The sequence below is a fragment of the Anoplolepis gracilipes genome, chromosome 9 (assembly GCF_047496725.1).
Source record: "Anoplolepis gracilipes chromosome 9, ASM4749672v1, whole genome shotgun sequence".
NCBI lineage: Eukaryota > Metazoa > Arthropoda > Insecta > Hymenoptera > Formicidae > Anoplolepis > Anoplolepis gracilipes.
Window position 1 is genome coordinate 6,148,454 of NC_132978.1, and position 23,943 is coordinate 6,172,396.

Sequence of the window (23,943 nt, forward strand, 5' to 3'; positions counted from 1 at the left end):
AATGAGAATCTATTTCTTGGTAAAATACACCAAGTAAAATATATGCCCTATGCACGTCTCAATTTTAGTGGAAAGAATTAATTTCTAAAGAAATTTACGCATTAACATCTGCGTATGGCTCTTATTCGCCAGGTTGATAGTTACTTGTTTGTAAATATTAGGAGCCTTATTTATTCGAAATATTAAATTTATATTAATATTAAATAAATGTAATATTGTTTTGTGCTTTTTTCTTCTTTGTACTCTTCTTTCTCTACCTGCGTTATTTTCTTTCTTCTTCACTCTCTCACCAACTCTCTTTTTCTCGCATATCTTCTTACCGCCTCGCCATATTGCGATCTCTCTCGCACCTATATCTTCTTTGTAGTCTCCTTTTCTCACCACACGCTCTTTTAGTCTTCTACGCATATAGCGCTCTCCTTTTCCCATCACATCATGCTCTCCTTGTCCTACTTTATAAAAACGCATAGAGAACCCTACTTTTTCCACCACACGCACTCTCCTCCGTCCAGCACCATTAAAGCGTCTATCGCGCCGTCTCTGTCTACCCCCTCTTCCTACTCGCGGACTTCTCGATTGCGCCGCGGCTGCCCTGCCTCCTTGTCCACAGATCCCTCGCCTAACGACTACGCCGCGGATCCACATGACGTCATTCCCGCGCGCCCGAGTTTATTCCCTTTGACCCTGCACTCCTCTCGAAGACCTGGTTAAAATCCGCCTTATACACCTACTGTATACATATTATAAACAGAGATATACATGTTATAAGGTATACATACTATAAACAATCTAAATAATGTTACTTAATGCGCAATATATTTCATAAGAAGTTATATAAATACAATTTTTTACAGTTATAGTTATTGTTAAAATATAAATAGACATTTTTGTTTTTATATTAATATTTTTTATATTTTCAGCTTTATATATATATATATATATATAGATACCAGTTGCAATCAATATAACTTCTTGTAATTATGATATAAGTTAGCCATATCTGTTATTGCTTATTTGATGATTGCTGCTCTCATTGTCATAAAATATGATAAAACCGATGTTATAAACTGCAAATATAGCAAAAATTTTTGGAAATGTTATACATTAAAAATAAAAATAGCATTTTTACTAATAAACATGTTTCTCACACTTGCATAATATTCCAAAGTGAGACTGGGTAATAAACCATTCATAGATATCAAAAGTGGTTTCTGGCTTCTTTGAAGCATCATGAAAATATTATTCTTTATTTTTTGTGATTTACCAATCCATGATGCGCTATAAATTGACCAAGCAAGTTGTGTGCTCTGTAAATAGAAGAGTAACTAATTATAATAAAATAATAAATATAATAATAATTTAGTATACTAAATATATATAATTAAATATAACAGAATAATAAAATAACTAGTTATAAGTAAAACATAGATACATAAAAAAGAATGAGAGAAGGTAAGGGAGAGGTTACTATAATATATATAAGGTGAAAGTGGCAATGGAGGAAAAATAAGAAAGAAAAAGCGATAAGTGGGATGGTATTGAGAGTGAAGGTGGAAAAGGATAAAGGAAAAGAAAAATTGAAAGAAACTCTTAACGTAAAAGTGTGCTTAGGAAAAGAGTAATGGAGGATGATGGAAGAAGTTTATTTGAACACAGTGCAATTAGACACAATCACTCATGTCGACCTGTGCCTAAGGTAACACGATTGACCAATCGAAAGGTCTCACTTTTTCAACTGGCCAATAAACATTGCGTCCAAATGACATACATCCGAAGGTGGTAGAGGTATATGTCAATAATGATTAGGAGAAGAAATCGGAAGAACTGAGGGAATAGAAGATTTCGCATTTTATCCGTTTGAAAATAATTTTAATGAATTACTGAGATTTTTGTAATTAAAATGACACTAAAAACGACATAAATCGGATAATTTTTAATTAATCAATAGTCATAATTACAATTATCCTTCTAATAAATATTATCCGATTTATGTCGTGTTTAGTATCATAATAATCTCCTTAATGAATTAAAATTACTTTCAAACCGGGATTTCCGTTTCCGGTGTCGGCGAAAGCAGACACGTGTAGAGTGAGGTTGCATTTTTAGAAGGTGAAAGGAGGAGGAATAAGTGTTTGAAAGGGTGCTTGAGTGAGTGTACGGACGAGGAGGTGCGTGAGAGTGAAGGGGTGAAGTTTCGTGAAAGGGTGGAAGAGAAAGAGAGAGATAAAGAAGTGGGTTGAGTACGTTGACAGGCGTGAGAGAGTGAGAGTATAGAAAGGAAAACGTATAAGCAGGCGCGCGGGCAAGGAGTTGAGAACAGATAGATAGGTAACTGCGAGATAGGCAAAGGAGAGGGAGTGTAGAGGCAGCACAATGGATGAAGAACGCGATAAAGAAAGTAGGTTAGGAAGAGACAGGTGTGCAAGCGTGGGAAACATAGAGGAAGTATTCACGAAAAGAATGGCAGTGGAAGGGAGTTAGGGGGAAGAGAAGAAGAGTGAGACATTGTTAACAGATGTAAAAAAACGCCAAGATCACTGGATAAGGTTAAAATATAGAAGTTAGAGGACGTGGGAGTGGGGAAGGAAAAGGTTGTGGAGGATACGAATGGGGGAAAGGGAGATGTGGAGAAGATAATGGAGGGCTAGAAAGAGGAGATAAAACAGATGATAGAGGGAATAAATAAGGGAATTAAAGAACAGAGCAAGGAGGTAAAAGAGGACATAGAAAGGATTTAAGAGAGCAGAAGTTAAGATGAAAGAAAGATAAGGAGAAGTTAAAGGAGAGTATAAGGAATTTAGAGAAAAGGATGCAGGATCTAGAAGAGAAGGGAAGGAGGGAAGGGAAAAAGAGTGACAAGGATATAGGAGATGTAGAAAAGAGGGTGAGAGAGGTGGAGAGGGGATTGGAAAGGAGGGAAAGAGAAGAGAAGGAAAAATATAATAATTAAAGATGTGGAAGTAAAGGAGGGGAAAAGGAGAGAGGCGGTTGATGAAGTGTTAAGGTGCATAGAGGTAAAAATGGATATTAAGGAGGTCATGAAACTGAGAGTGGGGGTAGAGAAAGGGAGGGAAATGGTATGGGTTAGACTGAAAAGCGCAGAACAGAGGAGGGAGGTGCTAGAAAGGAAATAATTCTGGAGGATTGGACATGGAAGGAGAGGAAGATAAGGTGGAACTAGAGAGGATCGCGAGGAGGGAGATGGGAAGAGGCAAAACGGTTTGGTTAGGTTATGGAGTGATAAAAATAAAGAATAAATGGTGGAGATGAGACGAAGAAAAAGGAGTGTTGGTAGATGAGAGCGGAAAAATTAGAGAGGAGGACATGGGGGAAAGCTAGGAAGTGAGGAAAGAGGTAACAATTCGGTACGGCGGAATAGGAAGGAAAGAGGAGAAAGATTAAACCAAGTGATACAAGATAAGAGAGGAGTATGGAAAGTAGTCTTTTGGAATGTGGCAGGGCTAAGCAATAAAGATAGAGAATTCTGGGAAGGTCTGGGTCTTCCCAGATAGGATGTGATGGTGTTAATGGAAACTCGGTTAGAAGAAAAGGATTGGAAAAGGGTTAAAGGAAAATTGCCAAAGGGGTATAAATGGGGTGTGCAACCGGCGAAAAGGCAGGGAAAAAGGGCGAGCGGAGGATGTTAATGGGGTGCAGAGGGAAGTTGATAGAGAAAGGGAAGCAAATTGTTTCTGAGGAGGAGCGAATAGTAGTCGAAGAGGTGAAGCTAAAGGGAGAAAGTTGGAGAATAATAGGCATTTACGCGAATAGAAGGGTGGAAATGATAGCAAAGAGTACGGAAAGATGGGTGGATAAGAGGGAAGTAAATCCTAGGATAATCATCGGGGGGGACCTCAATGCTAGAACGGGGAGGGAAGATGAAGGTTGTGAAGGAGAGGAGGGAGGAATAAGGGAAAGGAAGCTTAAAGATAATGTTATCAACGATGAGGGAGCTGGTGAAATGGGTGGAAGAGAATGGCTGGGTCATATGCAATGGGTATATAAAAGGAGACGAAAAAGGGGAGTATACATTCACAGGCGGGAAGGGGAATACAACGATTGACTACGTGATAGTGAACGAGGATATAAGGAGACTGGGTAGGAAACAGGAGGGTAGAAAGTAGGAAGATAGGAAAGAAAGATTTGAAAGAGGTATGGGATACAGAAGGGAGGAAGGAATTTCAAGAGAGACTGGGAGAGTTAGAGGAAAAGAATGGTACAACGGATGGATGGAAGGAGTTGGAAGGTAGGATAAAGGCAGCGTTGAAAGAGATGGAGGAAAGAAGAGAGATAGGAAAAGAAAGAAAAGTAGGATGAAGGGATGAAGAATGTATGGAGGAAAAAAGGCAGGTGAGAAGGAAGTTAAGGATGTGGAGAAGGAGAGGAGGAGTATAGGGAAAGGAAAAAATTATGCGAAAAGAAGATGAGGGAAGAGAATGAGAGATGGGAGAGGAAGGTTAAGGAGGCGAGTATAGAGAGTGAGGTGTGGGAAATTGTAAATAGGGAGAGAAAAGGGAGAAGAATCAACGACAATATAGGGATAAAGGAGTGAAGGGGACATTTTATGAGATTACTGGAGGAGGGGTAGAAGGTAGGGTGGTAAAAGGAATGGGAAGTAATGAAGAGTCAAGAAAAAGGGGGGAAGAGATACTTAGAGAAGAAATAAGGAGGACCTTGGGAAGGCTAAAGGATGGGAAAGCGAGTAAGATAGATGGAATACCGCGGGAAGTTTGGAAGTATGGGGAGGCGGAGCTTGAAAATTGGGTTTTTGGGTTTTATAATAAAATATGGAGAGGTATGGCTGGAAGAATGGAAAGAGGGTATTATTGTTCCAATAGTTAAAAGGGGGGAGGGAGAGAGGACAGATGATTATAGGGGTATTACGATTTTACCAACCTTATATAAGGTACATGTTACGGTTTTGGCGAAAAGATTGAGAGAGAATATAGAAGAGAAGGGACTGATATCACAATCAGACGGGATTCAGGAAGGGGATGGGGACCATCGATAATATCTATACGATTAATTATTTGATAGGCAGGCAGATAGATTGGAGAGGAGGGAAGTTGGTGGCTATGTTCGAGGATTTAAAAGCGGCCTTTGATTCGGTGGACAGGGAGGTTTTGATTGGTGAGAGAGCGTGGGATTAGGGAAGAAATTACGAGAAGGGTATTGAGGGAGACAAAGAGTAGGGTCAGGGTAGGAGAGAATGTAGGGGATAGTTTTTAGACAGCTAGGGAAGAGGCAGGGGTGCCCTTTCAGCCCACTGTTATTTAATATACTTCTAGCAGATCTTGAAGAATATATGGGAAGGGTGAAATAGGGTAGCGTAAAGTTGGGTGAAGGAAGAGTGTATACCTTGGCCTAGATGGACGATATGGTGCTATTAGCTAAAGGTGAGGACGAAATGAGGAGTATGATAAGTAGATTGGAAGAATATTTGGAGATGAAAAGGATGGAGCTGAATCCGGGAAAAACCAAGATTTTAAGATTTAGGAAGGGAGGTAAAAAAAGGAGTGATGTTGGAAGGGGAAAAGGATTGAGGAGATAAAGGAATTTAGTTATTTGGGTTACTTACTTCAAAAGAATAGAGGAAGGAAGCGCAGATAAGAAACAGGGGGAGAAAGGCAGCGGCACTCATGGGACAAGTATGGGGGATTGGGAAAAGAAGGTTTGGAAAAGACTGGGGAAAGAGACTGTGGTTGTTTGACAGGTTGGTATAGACAGTGATGGGTTATGGAGTAGAATTATAGGGGTGGAAAAAAAGAGGACTTCTAGAAGGATTGAAGGAAAAGTACTTGAAGTGGTTGCTTAGAGTGGAAAGGACGCCATGGTACTTGGTAAAGGAGGAGTTGCATAGGGAGAAACTGTGTAATAGAGCAGGAAGAAGAGCATGGGGTTTTGAGGAGAGATTGAGAGAAGGGAAAGGAAGTCAGTTGGCGAGAAGCTGCTGGGAGAAGATGAAGAAAAGAGCAAGAAAGGGAAGGGTAGGATTGGGATGGGAAGGGGAAAAGAAAGGTTTCTTTGAGAGGGTTGGAGTGAAGATGGAGATGGAAAAGAAGCAAGAGGAAGGGGACTGGTGGCTGGGAGAACTGGACGGAAAGGACAAAGAAAGACAGAGGAAAGAAAGATGGGAAGGAATAAGAGAGTCAAGATACAATAGTTGGTATAAAGAGGTTAAAGGGGAAGGGGTTCCCGAATATTTGAAAAAAGGGTGGGGGAAGAGTAGATAGAAGAGGAAAGCAAGATTTAGATTGGGAAACGAGGTGGAGAAGAGAAAATATTGGGAGGAGGGGGAGACGAAGGGATGCAGATTGTGCGGAGGAGAAACGGAAACATGGGAACATTTAAGCCTAATCTACAATGTGCTCTTTGCTTCATGTTTCTTTAGAAATTAACCAATTGCAGTTGATTTTAAAAAGAATAATCGAAAAGGATTGGATTAATTTCTAAAAAACGGGAAACAAAGAGCACATTGTAGATTAGGCCTTATGGGAAAGATGCAGGGATTGGAAGAAAGGATGTGGAAGCTGGCAGGAGGCGGTAAGGTGGTATTGGGAGAAAAAGGGAAAGGTGAGAGGGAAGTTGAAGAAGAAAGGAGAAAGACAGAGAGAGAAAGGGAAGGGGAGAGAAAGAGAGAGAGAGAGAGAGACAGAGGGGGGGTGAAGAAAAGGAAGAGAGACGATGTGGAAGGAAGAGGAATGTAGAATTATAGGAGAGAGAAGGACGGAAAACCATGTAAATGAGAGCCAAAAGGGAATGGAAGTCATTTGACCACGTTGCATTTGACCACGTTACGATTGACCACGCGTTGCATTTGACCACGTTGCGATTGACCACGCGTCGTATTTGACCGTGTTGCGATTGACTAAGGTCCCGATTGACCACGTAAATATTGACCACACACACGCACACGCACACACACACAGGGTGATGCAAAGAGGCCTCCGGCCCTCCCCCTCCCGCACTCATCCCGTCCACCTCGCTTCACGTGGAAAGTTGCAAACTCATGTAAACTTTGCTTTGTCTTGCAATGTACATGCGAAGCGAGATGTCCAATCGTGCGGTGTCCAATCATTTGGTGTTCAATCGTTCCGTGTCCAAACGGGATACTCCCTTCAGAGATATCTTTCCGATATGTCTCCGCGATCGTTTTTTGATCTCGCGTTCGTGTACGGCCTTGGACGTGGCACGCTGCGTCAACGACTTGCTCGATTATTGCTCCAGTTGCGGTGTATTCTTGACGCGTAATTTCTTAACATTATTTTATATACAGGGTGTTCCAGAACAACCTTCCGTCCATAAAATGACGTATTCCTAACACAATTTTAAAACAATTTTTTCTTTACCAAAATTTGATTTGAAACATAATTTTTGAGTTATAAGCAAAAATAGTTAGCAAATCACGCGTCGAGTACAGAAAACAGACAGGAGCGGCGCGGCGCATCGCGAGCGCGGGCGCAGCTGACCGTCCGACGGGTGATTACTGCTGCATGAGTCGCTAACTATTTTATCTTATAACATAACATTACTTTAATGACCAAAAGTTGTTCCGGATCGCCGGCTGTCGGACGCTGCGATCAGCTGATTGCTACACGCGATGTGTGTATGTCTGAGTGTGTGCGTAAAATATAAAAACAAAACGTAATCAAATAATGCATGCTTTTGTTTTTTCAGATTCTAACGACTTGTCGTCGCTTCGTGAAAGTGAAACACGCGTGTCTACGATTATTACAATGAGTTTTACGGTGCGAGAATATACGGATATGATTATTTGTTACGGGATGGCCAAAGAAAATGCCCGTGAAGCGGCACGTATTTATGCGGATCGATTTCCCGGACGAGATCGATATCCGTAGAAGGACACAATTTTAAGATGTGTGCAACGTGCAATAGAGACAGGATATCTTTTGCCACGTCATACTGGTGGTCCACATCCGCATCTTCATGCTAATGATAAAGAAAGAATTTTGGACTTATTTGAAGAAGATCCAGGAAATAGTGTCCATCATGCAGCTCGTACGCTTGGGTACTCGCGATGCGCGGTGCATCGTACTTTACAACGAAATGCGTTGCACCCGTATCATTTCCAAAGAGTACAGGAGCTTCTTTCGGGAGATGCAGTACCACGCATATATTTTTGTGAAGGTATATTTTAATTATTTTTATTCGACATTTGTGATATTTTTAGCGTATATTAACGATTTATACACACGCAGGTTTTCTCGCAGGTCGGCGGAATGCATCATTCCCTGATCAAATTTTATGGACGGACGAGGCTACCTTCACACCGAACGGCGTGTTTAACTCTCGGAATTTTGTTTTTTGGGACGAAGAAAATCCGCACGTTGTTCGTCAGGGCGCCTTCCAACATTGCGATAAATGTGTGGGCAGGAATAATCGCGAATAAAGTGGTAAGCAATCAAGAGTGCGTTCAAGATTTTTTCCCGTGACCCATGTTAAATGTTTTCATCGGCAATTTTCAGATTGGCTCATACTTTCTTCCGCTGCGTCTCAATGGGGAAGTGTACGTGGACTTATTGGAAAACCAGCTGCCACTACTTCTTCATGACGTCCTCCCTCTCGGCGTACGGGCTGAGATGATTTTTCAGCATAATGGAGCTCCTGCGCACTTTTCCCGACGAGTGCGACAATTATTAAACGCGCGATTTCCTAAAAGATGGATAGGTCGAGGGGGCCCTATCATTTGGCCCGCACGGTCACCAGACCTTAATGTATTTGATTTTTTTTATGAGTACATTAAGAGTCTGACAGAGCACCGGCGTGATGGTACAGAAGATGAAGTACGTGATGTAATTTTAGCGGCCTTCAATACCATCACGCCGGAAATGGCGCATCGTGCGACGCGCAGTGTTATTTGGAGGATCGAAATATGTCTTCAACAACGAGGAAGGCATTTCGAACAACTATTGCATTAAAAATGAGAGTGGATTAGGCCTACAGGGGAAACCACTATAAAAAAAACGCACTGTGCTATCTACCGCAAGGTAGTGAGGAAACGATAGCGCCTTCATAATGAATGGTATTTTTATTTATTTCTTATTATTTCGTAAATATTTTCGAAAACTAATCGTTACCTGCTTACCATTTTTTTCTAATACTTACTATTTTATAATTTTATAACTTTTCATTTTTTATAATTTTACATATTTTACTCATTATTTTTGGAATGCAATATTTTTAACTTTAAACATTTGTCTGAGAATTCCAAGAAATTCCCTATCTGTTAGCAACATCGACATATTCAATGAAATTTATGACAAATAAAATATTTCTTTAACGAGTGATATTACATTTATCGTACGACAAATTTTTCAAGTGCTTATAAAAAATTGCTTAAATTATCAATTATTTGTGAACAACGATAACTGTCAACTGATTAATTACCTAACAGAAAAATAATTATTTAACTTATCCCTAATAGTGCTCCTTGATGCAGTTTTTTGTCAAATCATTGAGACAATTATCAAAGATAATTATCAATCGATGCGCGGCTCCAACGTCACGCGCTACTTCTGCTCGCTCGTTGCTCGTGCATAGGCTGGCTCTCTTCGCGCGGCCATACATTTCGTTGCTACGCGACCCGCGTGACACTTGCCGCCAGCACGCCTAGAACGTACGGCCATGGTCTAGCTGCGCGAAACGTGCGCTCATTCGCCGATCTTTTTTAATTAATATTTTGATAATTATTGCGAGTAGTGATATAAGAGGGATTCTAACCCAGGAGCTCGAGGGGGGTATGGGGCAAGAGAGGAACCGCGGGCGCGAGGGGATGACGTCACGCAGATCCGCGGCGCAGCCGGTAGACGAGGGGTTTGCGGAGAGGGGAAGAGGTCCGCGACGCAGCCGGTAGACGAGAGGACAGTGGAAAGGAAAGAGAGGTCCGCGACGCAGCTGGTAGGCGAGGGGACAGGGGAGAGGGAAGAAAGGTCCGCGGTGCGGTCGGTAGACGAGAGGTTTGCGAAGAGAGGAGAGAGGTCCGCGGCGTAACCGATGGGTCCGCGAGTAGAAAGAGGAATAGAGACGGCGCGATAGACGTTCGCAACGCGATAGAGAGAGACAGCGCGATAGACGTGTGGTATAGGATAGGATAAGGAGAGCGCTATATACATTGTACATAGCATAGGACGAAGAGAGCGCACGTGGTAAGAAAAGGAGAGCACAATACAACATGGCAGTAGGAAGAGTATGAGAGACAAAAAAGGAGGGAAAAAGATAGCAGGAGCGCGTTAAGAAGGAGACTAAAGGCGCACGCGAGAAAATAAATTTTTGTATATTAAATTTTTTTTATATTAACTTATTATATAATATATGGGATACACAGTGGCATACGTTTTATAAAGAATAGGCGAAGAAATAATAAAAATCAGTAGTGAAAACGGTAATTTATTTATTGCAAACATCGTAGAGTACATCATTTACAGCACATATTAACAATTCACAATTTACGAGTGATTTACCGTCAAACGCGTCACTCTCACGTATCACTTTTGTAGCATCGTAAACGTCAGTGATATTGTTGCGTTGCAAAAGGCTAACAAATTGTTTAAACTTTTCATTAACAATATATGTATTCTGACACAACCAGAAGTGCATATGATCGATACAGTCTTCAAAATCGAATAAATGTACCAATGTTTGCGGTTGCATATACAAAGAATTATTAAATAATGTTAATTTAACAATCTTAGATCCAGTTAATGTAATCATTTAGATAGATAGATTGCAGATCCATAATAGTTCACTTTCAGTCGATTTTACATGTCGTTCAATATCTGCACGTTTCTGCATCAATGAGTGCCAGGTGACGATAAGCAATACTATTTGATTGCCTCGGTTATCGCCAACAAGTAATTCCACATATGACATAGTTCCGACGTTCGTGTTCGACATCGCCTGGGGGTATAAATACCCTGAGTCGATACACGAATTTGTGTGTTTTTTGACACCGTCTGGGGGTGTGATCACCCTGAATCGCGTATTATGCACACTGTTTTTTACTGTACGCTTGGGATTGTAATCACTCTATATTGTTCACGCACACGACCAACGATATACCGAAGTCGGGAAATTACTTTCGTACGATGTTTGGTCGTTCGACGCTGCTCTTGGACTGAGCTGAGTCCTGGCTACGGATGTCTTGATAGGCGAATATCCTTTGTCTCGTGTCGTCGGAGTCGCGTCATAAAATTCAGTGATTGGCTTAAAATGTCTCTCCAAAGCGATGTCTTCCTCAATATTATCAGTTTTTAAAGCGCGATATTTTTTGCGAATTGATTCGCTCGTTTTTGCAATCTCTCTTGCAATCTTTTCACGTTCATCATCATCATTGTTGTTTAGCATGATGAATATTTTGACGTTGTTAGACTGATGTGTTGAAAACGACTAACCGCTCTACGGTATCGCAAATTTAATAAATCCTTTTCTATATCGTCCATTGGTCAGCAAGCTGTCTTTATCAATAACTACGAATCCATACTTGTGTTGCCAACATTTCTGACAATGCGTGAAAATCGTTGTATGACATGTCAGTATTTACGTGATCATTGTACACATGTTTCAAGTTTGTACTATCCTGTTTAAATAAAATCAGCAGGTTCGCATTGTCGCATATAAGATGCTTGGGTATCTTGGCATACGTTTGACAAAGATAAAAACAGTCGACGCTCAAGTGTCGACCCATTGCAAAGTACTCTCTTATCGTATTTTGTTTATTGCATCAAAGATAAAAATGGAATTCGGAAGTGTCTCGCTTGGAAGAACGACTTCGCTATTATTAGAGAATGTGAAATAACCAATTTCATCTATTGGTGTCAATAAATTTTCCAAATATTGATATTTCGGTTGTTGAAGCGATTTTGAGTATACGTACAGGTTCTCAAAGCAAACATCGTACGGACTTTCAATTAGATTTATTAATACATTAAGTCTTACCACAATTCGAAGAATCGCAAATAATACCGCGTATAGTAATTGGTAACATGTTTCCATGCTTGCGTATTTCTTTATCAGGCATTAGTCTATTGTCAAAATTTATAACTTTGATTATCGTCGCTTGCAGTACAACCGTATTTTGAGAATGAGTCATGGGAGGACCTATTTATAGATGTGCACCGAAACGAAACCGCTCAGTATTGAAAATGTTTTTTCATCTGTTGGATGACAGTGATATTCTCGAGCTTACCTCTAAACAGTTGCAATATATACCAAAGATTATTTTATTGAGACAGTTTAGCCGCTACGTGGAACGACTGTGGGACAAATTTCCCGAACATAAAGGGTATAAAGGGTCATTCTGAAGTACGACGGTATCGTGTTTGTGACATTATAATTTATCGTGGCAGCAAACACATATCGACGGTCCAGCACCATTTATAAAAGATTGTTACGAATGTCAGCGAGAATTTTAAAAAGTAGCGGTCTGTTGAATCGTGCGATAAACGCGCTTCCTATCGAATTACATATTCCTGGATATCAGTTTTGTGGACCGGGAACTCGTTTAAAAAAACGATTGGCTAGAGGTGATCGAGGTATCAATCCATTAAACGCCGCGTGTCGCGAGCACGATATAGCTTACTCGTGAAGTAACGATCTCGGCGAACGACACGTTGCGGATCGTATACTAGCTGCGAAGGCGCGGGAACGTATTACCGCGAGGGATTCGACTCTTAGTGAAAGAGCGGCTGCCACAGCTGTTTGGACGACCATGAAGGCAAAAACGAAATTTGGTACGGGAATGAAGATGAAAAAATCACCGAAAAAGAAAAAGATGTTGAAAAAACGAATTCTTCCAGTTGCGAAGCGTGGTGGTAGTTTATCGATTTTACCATTGTTAGGAGTAATCAGTTCTTTGGCTGGTGGAACAGCGGGAATCGCAAAGGCGGTAAACGATAGCAAGGCCGCGCAACGCCAATTCGAAGAAATGCAACGTCACAATCGTGCTATGGAAGGTCGTGGACTTTATCTCGCTCCATACAAGCGTCGACGGGGGTTCTCAACGACTGCTAAGAAAAAAAAACGTTAAAAATGCCTGCGGGTGTAACAACTAACGTACAATTGGAACAACTTGCAAGACGTATGCGCATACCTTTCTTTAGAGGCGTTTTCATGCGCAATAATTTACCGATAAGCGGCGTGCGACGAAACGAGAGCTGCATTGTCAATTTGGACGACGTTGAGGGCCCCGGTACTTATTGGGTAGCATACGCAAAGAGGGGAGATGATGTATATTTTGACAGTTTTGGTAATCTTCAATCGCCCGAGGAATTGGTGCAATATTTTGAACGGAATGTGAGAAAAATTGAATACAATCGCGCGTCTTATCAAAATTATAATCAGAGTATTTGCGGACAATTGTGTCTACAATTTCTTTAAACAATTAAATTTAAAGCCTAATACTCTACCGTTGTGACTCAGTATTCGATGTCTGACACTTACGTTGACTGACAAGAGTAGCGTTCTTACTGTAAGCTACTTTCAACCCATAGATTTGAACGATGATGATTACGAATTTGTTTTAACGAATTTTGAAACTTATCATGCAATACCGAATGTGAATTCCTCGAATAATAAATTTTACTTTAACAACGATGACAAGGAAATTACGATTCCCAAAGGATCGTACGAATTGCATAGTATAAATGAATATCTAACGCATGCAATTTTACAATTCGATTCCCGCAACATTGTTAATAACAATGATGAGAAATATCCAATAGTGATCGCGCTAATTATAATACGTTGGAAAGTGAAATTAAATGCACATACAGAATAAATTTTAATAAGCCCAACAACATAGAATCGTTGTTGGGATTCTCGAATCGTGTATTGCAGCCGCGGAAATGGTATGATGTGCCGATAAATATTATTAACATAAACATCATTCGTATAGAATGCAGTGTGACCGCTAGTGCATAGCAATAGCAAGCGCGTACACACGATACATGAATTTTCTCCAAGCGTACCACCGGGATATGATATTGGAAACATCCGCGCAAATCATTTATCTACCAATTGTCGTGCGAGGCATTACTGATTTAACGATACGTGTTGTGGATCAGAAGGGTCGATTGCTCGATTTTCGAAGAGAGGAAATTACCGTAAGATTGCACGTACGATGACGTCAAAAATAGTATGTTTGTGTTGAACGAAACGGAGCACGCGAGAGACAATATCTTTACGAAGGACAATACTTTTGCGAGGAGGCGAGCGGTATCTGGTGACAATAATCATGTGTCTGGTTACGCTAAAAAGAAGCTCAGCGCGTTGAATCATGAATTTTTAAAGTCTGGGATTCATTATACGAAATAATTGAAAGAATGATTGTTATAGCCCGAGACTATAACTAATCAATATTATAGATATACATTAATATTATATATTAATTATTAAAGTATAATAAGGAGAACGATTGCGGAATACTAACAAAATAAGCATTGCAAAATAAACGATATCCGCATACCGCAATCGGAGCGTTGACTGCGCGTACCGCTGACATAGCGAGCCACGCGCGAAACCCGAGACGAAGCCGGAACACCGCGGTGAGAATTGCGAAAGAGTGCAAGCAAGGAAGTCCGACTCTTGGACCTGCTGCGCTTGCACTCAGCGCGAGTTGAGCAACCCCCGAATTTTAGGACGGTCGCTCAACGATATAAAAAACGCACCCGCACTCAGACGTGCGGGCAGTCTTACAAACGAAACGAGTGTAATCAGGTAGTCGTGCGAGCGAAACAAGTGTAATCATAACTGCAGCAAGCAGAGTAGAATTAAGTGTGAGCCGCTAATAACCGACAACGTACAAGAGTGAAGGGCTAGTCCCAGTCAACGCCGCCGACAACGCCAGGAAGGAACCGCTATCGCTACCATAGGAAATAAGCAAGCATTGTACCACCGAGACTTGGGTAAAATATACTATATTTTCATAAAACGGATACACCAGACTACGTTAGTAACACCGACGCTATCCTGCACTCTGAGTCTTGCCATCCTACGCGGATCCCGAACCCAGTGCCGTCCCGCGGCACAACTGACATTTTGAACATTGGAAGCGAACCGATCTTTGACGACCGTATAGTAAAAATTGAAACTCATACGTACAATCCATACGCAAATACAACAACACTTGGATATAGCGATGAGATATCTATACAGCATCAGGATTTGTACACGTTACCGTGCGAAAGCATCCTTTACGTCGAGGGAAAATTGACGATAAGGAAAAAGGATGAACTAATGATATTGGGAAATAATTGCGTTGCATTCATGTTTGATGAACTTCGACATGAACTCAACGGTGTAGAAATTGATCGCAACAGAAATGTTGGAATAACTTGCACAATTAAAAACTACATCTCCTTAACACACGAGAGAAGTAAAATCTTGCACAATGCTGCGTGGAATATAGTTGCAAATAATGATGATGAAGGTTACTTCAATTTTTGCGTGCCGCTCAACATGCTGCTGGGATTTTGCGAGGATTATAAGTGCGTTGTGATTAACGCTTGTCATGAATTAATTCTAATACGTTCGCGCAACGATAACAATTGTCTATTTGGAGCTCAGACGGCTGAAACTGAGATTGAATTACTCAAAACACAATGGCGTATGCCTCACGTAATATTGAATGAAATTAGTAAACTGTCCTTGCTACGAGCGTTGGAGAGTGGTAGATATTTGAACATGAGTTTTCGTTTGTGGGATCTATATGAATTTCCTTTGCTGCACAGGACGACCAAGCATTCGTGGACTGTGAAAACTGCCTCTCAGCTGGAGAAACCACGATATGTAATTTTTGCAATACAGACTAATAGAAAAAATGTAGCGTCGAAAGATATTACAAAATTCGACGACTGCAAATTGGCGTTAAACTCTATCTAAAGTCTGAATTTTATCCGTATGATTTAAATTTGGATTTTGATAAAAAGAGATACGCTATCCTATTCGACATGTACTCGCGTTTTCGTAAATCTTATTACGGATGTAATAATAATAATGCATGGCAAAATTTCTAGAGTGCGGTTCTCTCACGGTCATTGACTGCTCGCGACAAAACGAGTCTGTCAAAAATGCCACCGTGGACATAAGGATAGAATTTGAATGTAAGCAAGACGTACCCGCAAATACTACCGCATATTGCCTTATCTTGCACGATCGCATTGTCGAATATAACCCGTTGACAAATGTTGTCCGCAAAATTACATGAATCAGAAATAATCCCCTCCAATGTTAAAATATTATAAAACTTACGATACTCGATGATCGACATCAGTCGTCCGTTGTAGTTCTCGCCAATATCGTTTCATTATGGTTGTGCCAACGTTTGTGGATCTTCAAGGATTTATTATTGATAAAAAACTTATCGTGAAAGAAATTGTGATTCTGACAAAGGGATCTGTACTCTCTCATTATATTTTTACGAGTCTTACAGCTTTCCGTTTGCTCACGAGATCTGAGAGATCTCAAGTTGCATGGTTGATTGGAAAACATCACATCAATCTGCAATGGGAAGATGGAAACATTCCATACTACAGGGCCAAACGTTTAATCACTGATGCCGTGACGTTAAAAGATGCATCTTCTCGAGTGTATGTTAAAGGACATGAAAAACGAGAATGGTTGACAAATTTACTGGAAGATGATGCGAGAATCGGTCTTATTATCGAGACATTGGATAACGACTATGAAGACGTTCCTGCTTTAGATAAATTAGATGCTACTCTACGCTGCGATAAACATGAAGAAATTGTGCTTTACAAAATGTAATTAAATTATTCAATTGGTGGTCCAATCATCATCATAAAGGTTCGATTAATCCATATTTATAATAAACTATTGTTAAAATATATGTGTATTATTATTATCTTTTTTATCCTCTCCTTATAGCATGTATTATATTACAGTACGTGATGCATTTTTCTGTTAATCTGCATTTTTTTAGCAGACAATAGACGTAGAATGTTTAATATCTTTAAACATGTAGTTGATTTATCGATTAATGAACAATCATGGTTCGTTTGATGTTGATCGACATTCGTTTGATATACGATAGTGGTTCAAACATAGTTCGATAGATATTCATCGCGGTATATTTTTATATTTTATATTTTATATCTTTTAAATTTAGAACACACCACACACACACACACACACACACACACACATTATTGAATAAAAATTATATATATTAAATATGTATATTGCTTTGCACCTTGTTTATCAATCAATATATAAGTAGATAGTATAAGAGAGTTCTAATACAGGGATCTGAGGGGGGTGAGGTAAACGGTTCCCCCGCTTACCTCACCCCCCGGTACTGATATGTTCGTGAGGGGGGGGGTACCAAATATCCTCGCAAATTGAGGGAAAAGGGGGATACCAAATGTCCCCCAGATTGAAGGGGAGGTACATATGGTTCTGCAGGTGGAGGGAGTGTCCTCTCCGACTGATTACGGAGGTCTGATGGTGAGAGAGAGGAATGTCAACTGTTATAAATAAAATATTCACCCCACTCTGTTTATCCATAATGTATATTTGCAATAAATAATTAGATTAATATTAATAAATTTTTTATATCCCCATGGTAACGACGCGATAGGCGTTCACAACGTGGTATAGAGAGAGAGAGAGACGGTGCGATAGGAGTTTGCAACGCGGTAGAGAGAGACGGTGCTATAGGCGTTCGCAACGCGGTAGAGAGAGACGGTACTATAGGCGTTCGCAACGCGGTAGAGAGAGACGGTGCTATAGGCGTTTGTAACGTGGTAAAGAGAGACGGTGCTATAGGCGTTCTATAACTATGATGTGTAAGGAAAGGAGAGAGCATGATGGTAAGGAAAGGAGAGAGCAAAGGAGAAGGCGGTAGTAAAAGAAATATAAATGTATAAAAATTCCAAATTTATTTAAAAATAAAAAAATTTAATTACAAAATATAGAAAATAATACTTAAAGTATAGTTTAATGTAAATATGGGTTGATTGAACCTTCTTGATGATGATTCGACCACCAATTGAATATTTTAAATACATTTTGTAAAGCGCAATTTCTTACATGTTTATCGCAGTGTAGAGTAGCATTTAATTTATCTAAAGGAGGAACATCTTCATAGTCGTTATCCAATGTCTCGATAATAAGGCCGATTCTCGCATCATCTGCCAGTAAATTTGCCAACCATTCTCGTTTTTCATGCCCCTTAACATACACTCGAGAAGCTGCATCTTTCAACGTCACGGCATCAGTGATTAAACGTTTGACCATGTAGTATGGAATGTTTCCATCTTCCCATTGCAGATTGTGATGTTTTCCAATCAACCATGCAACTTGAGATCTTTCAGATCTTGTGAGCAAACGGAATGGTGTAAGACTCGTAAAAATATAATGAGAGAGTACAGATCCCTTTGTCAGAATCGCAATTTCTTTCACGATAAATTTTTTATCGATAATAAATCCTTGAAGATCCACAAACGTTGGCATAACCATAATGAAAAGATATTGGCGAGAACTACGACGAACGACTGATGTTAATCATCGAGTATCGCAAGTTTTATGTTTTAACATTGGAGGGGATAATTATTTACAGAAGATTTGACCGTTGGTTGATAAGACGAGCGTTCCTGCTCGGTTTAAGAACGCCTTATAACTTCATATAATATTCGGCGTACAATTTTGATTGTAGGATAGATTTTTCTTGTATCGCAAGTTTTAACATTGGAGGGAATAATTGCTGATTCTTGTAATTTTACGTACTACGTTCGTTAGAGGATTGTATTCGACAACGCGATCATACAAAATGAGACAATAAGCGGTAATGTTTACCGGCACATTAAAGAATAGGCAAAGAAAGAAATAATAAAAATCAGTAATGAAAAAGACAACTGCCTCTCCATGCGGTTTATAAAGTAGAAAACAATGTGGTATAATAATGGACGCATTGATTAGTATATAACATAAGATTTTAACAAACAACGGTCCAACCATGTTTAAACCACTATTGTACATCAAACGAACGTCGATTAACATTAAACAAACGTAGATTAACATCAAACAAACATCTATCGAACCGCGATAAACATCGATCCAGCCATGTTTGAACCACTATCCTACAATAAACGAACGTCGACCAACATAAAATGTATCATGATCAATTACAATAAACAAAAATCAACTATTTGTACTGTTTAAAAGACGTTAAATATTTTAATATCGTGAATCGAAATATAATACCAGATGCAACTACATCACGTACTGAAATATAATACGATATAGTACTACAGAGATGGACAAGAAAAAACTCTCATCTTTTTCTAACTCGAGTATCACGTCTCATCTACATCAGCATTTTTCAGCATCTTTAGCAGAATGAATGTAGATCCAACTATATAGGATACGTTTTATAAAGAATAGGCGAAGAAAGAAATAATAAAAATCAGTAATAAAAAAGACAACTGTCGCTCCACACAGCATTCATACAGATAATTATAATAAAACGATTATTGAATCACGACACAATCAAATAAACAATAAACAGACATGTATCGAACATTGATCAATATCGATTGAAACATCGATTCAACCATGTTTGAACCACCATCATACATCAATCGAACGTCGATCAACATTAAACAAACCTCGATCAACATTAAAAACGAACCATGATCGGTTCGTAATCAGCTGTCATTGATCGATTACTTGTTTAAAGATGTTAAATATTCCACGTCTATTGTCTGCTAAAAATAGAAACTAACAGAAAAATGCATCACGTACTGTAATATAATATTCACCACACAGATGTATACAAGGAGAGATATATAATACTTGCTATAAGGAAAGGATAAAAAAAAGAAAATAACGCATATGTATTTTGACAATAGTTTATTATAAATATGGATTGATCAAACCTTTAGAATAATGTTTCGATCACCAATTGAATATTTTGAATACATTTTGTAAAGCACAATTTTTATATGTTTATTGCAATGCATAGTAGATTCGAACTTATTTTCAATCGCGTCCAATTTAAATAATATTCTATTTTTTTCTAAGATTAGTTCCTTAAATTCTGAAATAAATTAATATATTTAGTTTATAGAATATGAATATAATTCCTGTGTTTTCTATATTATACATTATGCAACATATATATTTTTGCATACTTTTTTATTTATAGAAAATATATAAAAGTATTAGTATTTTTTAAACTTACCACGAGAACATAGATTTTCATTTTCTATACGTAAAGCAGAATTTTTTTATGTGTGTCATACAACACAAAATTTTATTTCTGTGGAAGAGCGGGCAGAATTTTTTCTTGCGTAACACTATTTCTCTTTAAAGAAATCTACATCTTTTTTTTTCAAAAGAGAAAGATAAATATTTTTTTTTGGTTCTTATACGTCTCCTTTTTTTCTCGTTCTTGTCATTTGAAGATAGATATGTATCATTATTTGATGTATCTTCTGCCTAAATTAATTTTTGTATACCTTCTTCGTAAATATCTGAATAATTTAAAATAAAAGTGTAAAAGAAGTTATAAAAATTATTAATAATATATGCAATATTACATGTAACTAATAATACATACAAATTTATGTTTTATATTATTCACTTACTCGCAATGCCAAAAATTTTTACTGGTAACTCCTTCCAATCTGATTTTTCTCATAGTATCTCTCTTGCCGTTATAGCTTTATTAATACGAAGCTTTGTTTTAAAGTGACTAGGCCAAATATATGTAAACGTATCTGCGTTGTACTATGTAGCAGGTATTAGCTGCAAATCATCATTAAATTCCGCAATGATATATTTTTTGTTATCCATTTCTGTGTTACGCAAAATGAACGAAGATCATGTAGAAATTATGTATACATATTTTATTATAAAAATATGTATATTATGTTACGCACAAAATTATATTTCATGACATGGTGATTTATATAAATCTTTTACATATTTCAATTTTGTATCAATAACACAAATTTCTTTATTTTTTTTTGTGTAACATTTATAATCAGAATATATTTACCGTTTCATAATAAGCAGCAATTATTAGGAGAATTTTTACAATTAATAGTAAATTTTCCATTTGATATTCTGAGATACTACGATTCATCAACATTATCAAGTATTGGACCATTGTTGTGTAAATTTGTACATGAATATATCTTATTATTATTATTATTATTATCATCATGTTCTACAAATAAGAAATTACAATTTTCAATTTTATTATACCTTTTAATCAACTGTTGCAATGGCTTTTCATTTTTCCGTAACTGTCTTTTTATAAATGTTATAAAATTTTCGAAACTGAAAGCACTAAAATTATCGAGTAGACCATACAGTCTTACATCAGAACATATACGTAAAAGATTATGCACATTATGCGATATGTACTGTTCACTGTAAAATATTTCAAATGACTCAATAAAATAATGAAGCAAAGCTTCAGCAAAATTTTTAATTCTTCTTGATATAAATTTCGACGTGTAAGAATTGTTACAGCTACATGTAATGTGAGAAAATGAATATATATTTTTTTTCTTGTAATATATTTCTCAATACAACAGGACTGATTATAATAGAAAATTTCTAAATTCTGCTGCTTTCCACTACTTAACGTCTTTTATTGATCTGGGTCTTCTAACAAAATCAACCGGTGTAGTATTTCTAAGTAAAATCAGTAAATGTGATATTTTATTAATAGCTCTTGCATTTAAACGTACAGAAGTTGGACCTTTCATCCAAAGTAGTATCATTTTGTCATAACTCCTAAACAGATCAAATGCATATAATCTAGCGGAGTGTTAGTTATAGGTAAAAAATTGAGAACATTATGTAAAATAGAAACACTAATTTGAAAATCTTTATAGGCATTAATCGCAAATAACTCATCTGTTCTTAAAGTATTGTTTTCTTTTTATATGGAAAGCAGATTCTACTATTTACATATTTGCCCTTGATTAAACAATTATTAAACCCGGTATGACCTTTTATAGATAATGTAAAAGATTTGACAGGTGAATCGCATTATGAAAGCAAATAATGAGACTTTAATAATGTCTTTGTTATAAATATAACCATTAATAATTAAATCGATTAAGTCGTTAACTTAAAGGTGCAAAAAAAGAAAAAAAGGCATTAGCATTATTAGGTTTCTGATATCCAAAGTATGCACCAACAAGACTGAAAAATTAAAAATTTTTAATGTTTTTTTTTTAATTTTCTATTTGTAATAATTTTTATATAAATTTTGTTTCTTTTGTATTAACTTTTAAAATTTTTAATTTTTCAATAACTTCATATTAATGACATGTATACGGCTCTGTTTGCATGCGATCGTCTCAATGATTGTCTCGTCGATTCTTTTCGGCATGTTATTTTCTTAATTATAAATATTATTTTATTTATATTTATATGGATTTCTCTCCTTCTCTCTCTCTCTCTCTCTCTCTCTCTCTCTCTCTCTCGCTCGTTTTCTCTTTCTTTATATTTATTTGTACAATAATTTATTTACTTTCTTGGATAAATTCTCGATAACTTAATAATAAATATCAATGGCCTGCCACTTGTTAAATCATCACAAGCATCCTTATGGCTAATTTTATATTCAAATAACAAGATATACTGTAAATCTGACAGTCTTGTTGGTGCACTTTGGATATCAGAAACCTAATAATGCTAATGCCTTTTTTTCTTTTTTTGCACCTTTAGTTAACGACTTAATCGATTTAATTATTAATGGTTATATTTATAACAAAGACATTATTAAAGTCTCATTATTTGCTTTCATAATGCGATTCACCTGTCAAATCTTTTACATTATCTATAAAAGGTCATACCGGGTTTAATAATTGTTTAATCAAGGGCAAATATGTAAATAGTAGAATCTGCTTTCCATATAAAAAGAAAACAATACTTTAAGAACAGATGAGTTATTTGCGATTAATGCCTATAAAGATTTTCAAATTAGTGTTTCTATTTTACATAATGTTCTCAATTTTTTACCTATAACTAACACTCCGCTAGATTATATGCATTTGATCTGTTTAGGAGTTATGACAAAATGATACTACTTTGGATGAAAGGTCCAACTTCTGTACGTTTAAATGCAAGAGCTATTAATAAAATATCACATTTACTGATTTTACTTAGAAATACTACACCGGTTGATTTTGTTAGAAGACCCAGATCAATAAAAGACGTTAAGTAGTGGAAAGCAGCAGAATTTAGAAATTTTCTATTATAATCAGTCCTGTTGTATTGAGAAATATATTACAAGAAAAAAAATATATATTTATTATCAAATATTATATATCTCTCCTTGTATACATCTGTGTGGTGAATATTATATTAAAGTACGTGATGCATTTTTCTGTTAGTTTGTATTTTTAGCAGACAATAGACGTGGAATATTTAACATCTTTAAACAAGTAGTCGATCAATGACAGCTGATTACGAACCGATTATGGTTCGTTTTTAATGTTGATCGAGGTTTGTTTAATGTTGATCGACGTTCGTTTGATGTACGATAGTGGTTCAAACATGGTTGGACCGATGTTCATAGCAATTCGATAGACGTTTGTTTGATGTTTATTTGATGTATGATTGTGGTTTGAACATGGTTGGATCGATGTTTCAATTGATGTTGATCAATGTTCGATACATGTTTGTTTAATGTTTATTTGATTGTGTCGTGATTCAATAATCGTTTTATTATAATTATTTGTATGAATGCTGTGTGGAGAGACAGTTGTCTTTTTCATTACTAATTTTTATTATTTCTTTCTTCGCCTATTCTTTATAAAACGTATGCTGTGTATAGTTGGATCTACATTCAATCTGCTAAAGATGTTGAAAACTGCTGATTTAGATGAAACGTGATACTCGAGTTAGAAGATGAGAGATGTGAGATTAAAATATATATTTGGG

The 23,943-nt window shown here is 37.5% G+C and overlaps 1 protein-coding gene across 1 annotated transcript in view; it reads right to left on the reverse strand.

Annotated features, from left to right (window-relative positions):
• Positions 1-1,010: 1,010 nt before the first annotated feature.
• LOC140669553 (uncharacterized) overlaps positions 1,011-23,943 on the reverse strand; it is a 182,805-nt gene continuing 159,872 nt past the window's right edge. The window contains exons 5-6 of the mRNA XM_072899523.1: positions 1,149-1,307; positions 1,011-1,067 (exon numbers count right to left, since the gene is read on the reverse strand). Of these exons, the coding sequence (XP_072755624.1) occupies positions 1,011-1,067; positions 1,149-1,307 (216 nt within the window). The remainder of the gene's footprint in view (positions 1,068-1,148; positions 1,308-23,943) is intronic.